At 43.8% G+C, this 6,000-nt stretch overlaps 1 protein-coding gene across 2 annotated transcripts in view; it reads right to left on the bottom strand.

Moving 5' to 3' along the window:
• Nucleotides 1-650: 650 nt before the first annotated feature.
• Nucleotides 651-6,000, bottom strand: part of PHOSPHO2 (phosphatase, orphan 2) — an 86,563-nt gene continuing 81,213 nt past the window's right edge. For both annotated transcript variants that reach the window (XM_069616167.1, XM_069616168.1), the window contains exon 2: nt 651-1,479. In XM_069616167.1, coding sequence (XP_069472268.1) covers nt 690-1,448 — 759 coding nt within the window. In that variant the 5' untranslated portion in view covers nt 1,449-1,479 and the 3' untranslated portion in view covers nt 651-689. The remainder of the gene's footprint in view (nt 1,480-6,000) is intronic.

Here is a 6,000-nt window from a genome sequence, read left to right as displayed (position 1 = left end):
TTGAGAAAGAGGTTTCAACCCGGAAGGAAGCTTACTGCATGCTGAGAAAGTGAGTTTAAATAGAAAACTGTTTGAACCCACTGCATCCTGAGAAATGGAGTCTGAACAGATACATAAATGGAGAACCGGTTTAAAGAAAGCAAGAGCAGCCACAGATCAAAGATAAGTATAACCCTGACACCTAAAGACGCTGTTATAATAGGTTATGAAAAGTAAAGTTTTGTTTAAACTTGCAATAGAATAGTCCAATTTGTATCTGGTCTATTTTCAAAGATATTCATGTTTTATGATCTAAAGTATACCGTTAAATAAAAACAATAAATGTTTATGCCAATATACATTACTCCAGACTCACTTCATATAACACGACTGTCGCAACTCTGCTGTTGCAATGACCGTTCACTTTCACCAACAGTGCTCAGTCCAATTTTCTTTACCACAATCATCATATATTTTTTGTTAAAAGGCATAGCTTGTCATTGAGAGATGAAAGACCCGCCCTTCAGTACCTTGCTGATTTTTAACCTGTAGGCTAGTGGGTGTGAATCCACCATGCCAAATACTGTAAATGAGAGGCCTGAAGTGGCACTGCTGGCAATTCCTGAAACTTCTTGGCAGAAGTCGTCTTAAAAAAAAAAAAACAGTTTGGCTTAATATTGAAGCACATTGTATTCTTAACCCAATCCTATTTACTTTACTACTTCAGGTGTAACATTCATGATCGACTCCTTCCAAAGTAATTTTAGATGTGACAGAATATCAGTACCTGTTGACCAAACGTGCACCGACGAAGCAAGAGAAACACCGTCCTGGTACATACGAGCAATTCTTTTGTGTAGGGTATACGCATGTCTTGGCATAATCACATCACCTTGCTTAAGAAGGGTCACAGGACAGAAATCGTTGCCCCCATCACCAACGTAGATGATTTTTGTATATTGTACATCATGTTTTCCCTGCAGACCTAGAAATTCTTCTAAAACTTTTCTTTTGCAGAGGTTTTGAGGACAATCTGGACAATGGTGTGCGTGAAAATTCTGCACAGTCATATATCCAACATCATTGAAAGCAGCAGGGTTTGTAAACACCTTGTCAAACACCCTATGGACATCTGCACCTTCTAAAATCCAATCTATAAATATAGCATTAGCATCGGAAATTATGATACAGTCAAAGAAATCTTTGTTTCCCCCAACAAATTTCAGAAGTTCAGACATTCCAGTGGTTAAAGGTATGGCCGTCATAACCCTCTTCATTTCTTCTTGTCGGATTCCTTGGTCTCCCAAATATTTAAAAACTCTTCCCATATACTCTGTCCATTTTCCCTTTTCGTAGGAACTGATTAAATCACTGGGAAGCTTCTTCTTAGGAGCACACTTCACAATCCAAGTATCACTGTTTTCATCTACAACAGTATGGTCAAAATCGAAGACGAGCAGAAACTTCATTGTTGCAACATGGGACTCTCACTTATTAATCCTAAAACAGAAAATAGAAATGTTAATCTTTAATGAAACACATCACAAAAACAAGGTCCAAAATAATACAAAACATTCAGATAATAGTGCAATCAAAATGGAAGGTTTGTTTTTAAAAAGGTAAAAGCAACTAGTGAAAGACTTACAAAGTGATGCTAGAAGGGACGCAACTCTAGAGGGAGCCTAGAAAATATACACAAGCCGCTAAGCAAGTGGTTTTCAAAACGAAGGGCCCTATTCACTAAGCACATATTTCCACTAAACAATGCCTTGGAAAATGGAGAAAGTTATGTAGGTGGACATTAGTCCAATTAATCAACGGCATATTTACACTATTTGCCCAAATGTGGATATTCGTTGACCTTCAGCCGATCTATTACACTGAGACAAGTCTTCAAAATATCCCAAAAAGTAGTAAGCACAACGAAATCAAAAGATTCTGGTGAAGGCATAGCAGAAAGGTCAGAATAAAAAAAGTGCACTGCCCGCAGGGATTGACCACGATGCGAAGAACGATGAACTTTATTTTTCCTTTTGAAGTACCGATCGGAGAGGCTGGATGACAGCTGCGAAATGGAAGCCTACACAGACTGAGATGGGATGGAATCTCCCGCAGCGCGTTGTGGGGACAGAGACAGAGCGAATTCCTGAACCATTGAACGCACCAGGACAAGAGCACCTCCTACTGCTAGCAGCGCATGACCAGCAAACGTTACTACACAGCAGGCCACCGACTACTGTGGGAGAAAAGATCACAACCACCCAGTGCTTCCTCACACAACCCGCTGCAGTTCGAATGATGGAGAGTTTGGGGGACGAGACAATGAAAATGCTGACCAAGGGAGTCATGCCCATCTGTTGATTCAACCGCCATCCACCGCGGAATACACGCCTGCACAACACCACTCGTCAGGAGGGCAACAAATATGAGGTGCTGGAGGGACCCACGTCGCAACAAAGAACAGCAGTAAGTCTGCTTGCCCCCACAATGATGCACCGCACAACTGCCAATACAGCCCCCAGACCACAACCTCAATAGCTGGCCAAGACCCTGACCCATTCCGCCCCACTGTCGTTCACCAGTTGGTCGCAGGCTTATTACCAAGACGGCGACTGACCCCTCCATCTGATGGCGCTTGCCCTTTGCACCAGACAAGCCTCACAAAATATAACCGTTATCCGAGACCGAACTGGGACCCTATTTACAGAAGAAAACGATAGTAATATTCTGAGAATCGTTTATTTATATCAGCTATATGCTAGCCCGGACCCAATATCACTGAGTCGGATAGACACCTTTCTCACAGATCTACGACAAAAATTATATATAAATATATATATAAAAATAAACCAACGACACACAAAAGGCCAACCTGAAAAAACTATTACGGCCGCAGAGATAACCCAAGCCATAGGAACCCCATCGGCATGCAAAGCGCCTGGAAAAGTAAAGTCAGACTGCCTCGCCGCAGTGCTCGATACAGTATTCGCCGAAGCACAGTCAAACAGTCATCTGCCGAGATCAATGCTTGCAACCAACAGAATCATCTTTTATAAGAAGGGTCGCGATCCAGAGGATTGTGGATCCTACCGACTGATCTCGTTGATCAATGCAGATGCCAAAATACTGGCCAAATGTCTAGCATAGAGTAGAGAAGATCCTCCCACAACGTATCCACGGAGATCAGACCAGTTTTCTCCACTACCAACACTCCGAATTATTTCGTCCGGGTCTCCTCGATGTGTAATAGCCACCTCACGTTATATGCTAACAATTGACAAAGTCCGATGGGACTTCATGTTCCGAGTGCTGATGGTGTACGGCTTCCCACCAGCGTTCCTAGGGCTCATACGGCTACTATATACAAACCCTGCAGCCCTGCCGACCACCAATGGCATCATCTCAGATCTGTTCGACCTATACTCTGTCACTAGGCAAGGATGCCCTCTTCCCCCCCCCCCCCTTTTTGTATGCACTCTCAATCGAACCGCTAGCAGGAAAACTTTGCACCGACCCAGAATGGACAGGTGTGATACGGTGGGGCGTGGGGGGAGAAACACTGGGTCTCTCTTTATGCAGACAACCTCCTGATATATGTTAGTAGATTTGAGACGTCACTCCCACGTCTGCGCCAACTGCTACACGACTTCAGCACCACGACAGGATACAGGGTCAACTGGATGAAATCGGAGGTCCGTCCGCTAAAACTGGACATTCCATGGGACCCAGGTAGGGTCACCCCTTTTCACCGCCAGCTACATTGCATTAAATCTCTCAGGATTTATATTACTGCGTCTTTTCACGGAATCGCAGAACTAAACTACCCATGGACCCTTCTGAAGTTCAAATCAGACCTAGTCAGGTGGAATACCCTACCATTATCCCTAGTAGGTCGCATTAATGCCTTTAAGATGAACTCCCTACCCATATTCGTATACCTGGCGGTGATGTTGTCCTGCACTCAATCGCAGAAAATGTACAAGGACTTAGATACACATTAACCAAATTAATCTGGATGGGGGGAGGCACAGCTTTGCCGGACCTACTACCAGTTGGGGGCTTGATACAACAGACATATTCAGCTGGAGATCTCTCTATCTCTTGTTAGCGCCATATTCCCCAGCGGTAATTCTGGCCATCTCACTGAACAAATTGCCTAGCCATATTAGAACACACTCACCGATAGGCCCAACATTGATACAATGGCACAGAATGAGAACACTCCTGGGTTCGGGCAGCCCCGACATGGATTAGTGAACGGGCAATCCTCTCCATCGTTCTCAACCACACATTACATAAAAAAACAAGACTCTCACTGGCCAAGAGTTAGGGTAATGGATCTATATGACGGGGACACACCCATCACCTTACAGGAAGCTAGCCAAATGCTACGATTACAGCACACCAAGTGGCTTCAATATTATAACTTGCTCGCAGTGATCCGTTTGAACACAATGGGACAGGCGCTCCAGGCTAGACCGAAATCAGGGAACTGGTGATGAGCAGAACATAACTACATTACCGTGGTTGCGCACATTCTACAGCATATGTACCCCTAATAATACCAAACGCGATCAAACACTTGCAACACAATGGCCCAGCGATCTGAACATCCTAGTAGACGTAGGCAATATTTACGACTTTCGACAATATACCAACAACATCACACGACATTCGCAATAGGGAGATTCAGTTTAAATTGGTCCAACGACTATATTTTACAGCTAGTAAACTCTATAGGATGGGTCTTGCGCAATCACCCACGTGCTAGTGACAGTGCAGAGAATTCAGCACAATGGGCCATATCCTGTGTACATGCCCGAAGATCAGGGCATACTGGAGAATGGTCCACAAACCCAGAGCTCTCAGAGTTATTGTAATACTGGCTCTCGGCCCAATGTTATTTGGCTCAAGTGGGAGGCTGGGGGGGTTGAGGAGGAGGACTGACATACCCACCCCATGGTCAGGAAACTGGTACACAATACTCTGCTCAGCCCGCAAGCTCCTGATCATTTACTGGAGAGCAGATACGGCCCCCACCAAACAAGCCTGGCTAACCATGCTTACCAAAATCTGCTCACTAGAATGCTCCATTCTTAGATGGCGGGGCACGACTGTACAAGCAGACCATTAATGGACATATTAATTTGACTGAAGGCGAATGTTGAGATATGGAATGGAATGGAATGGCCTTAATACATAGTTCTTGCATAATACTGGCCACTCTATCATGGCAAATATGGGATTACTCAGGTTACCCATTGGCAATGTCATGTTATAGTGGATGCAAACTAATAACGGTCAAACTTAGATTACACGCGAAACATTGTGCAATCATATACATGTGTGAGTTATGAGTAATGGGGTGGGAACAGGATGTGTATAGTTGTTTGTTGGGGAGGATTTAGGGGTTGGATGGGGGAGGACAGGAGTTTGTAAGAGATCACTATTAATGCCCCACCGGTGTCCTCGACTTGATGGGCGTACAGTTTGTTTGTTTCATGCTTTGCAAATACTCAATAAAAGAGTTGGTGAAAAAAGAAGTCACATTTCGGCATTTTAAAGCCTGTTGTGTTCAGTCTTTAAAATGCAGAAATATGACAGAACATAGAACCGAACCAGGAGCAAGTACACACCGTGCCACATAATGAACTTCCACATGATGCACAAACTAACTTTTTACCTATATAGAAGATTCATTATACTTTAAATATCTCGTAGGTGTGTCCTTTATTTGGTTTCAAACATACAGAATTAATACCATATAGGTTGGGGGAGACAAAAGTAGGAAATGGAACCAACAAATGTTTAGGACCAGCGCCCGTATAGAAACCTGTGCCGACTTGACCATCATCAGCGTCTAGTAATACTGAAGATATTAGGATGTGCATTGTCATGCGTCTCTACTTACATACAAAGCCCCAAAAACTAGGGATACACTGCATTGATAAACAGGCTGTGGCATGCAACACAACAGGCCACATTATGAACCTCCCAGTCTGGTAAAAAGTGCTTGTATTA

The sequence above is a fragment of the Ambystoma mexicanum genome, chromosome 9, assembly GCF_040938575.1.
Source record: "Ambystoma mexicanum isolate Mex_15411 chromosome 9, UKY_AmexF1_1, whole genome shotgun sequence".
NCBI classification, from domain to species: domain Eukaryota; kingdom Metazoa; phylum Chordata; class Amphibia; order Caudata; family Ambystomatidae; genus Ambystoma; species Ambystoma mexicanum.
Note: the sequence above shows the minus strand (reverse complement) of the source record. Positions and strands in the feature narration are given on the sequence as shown.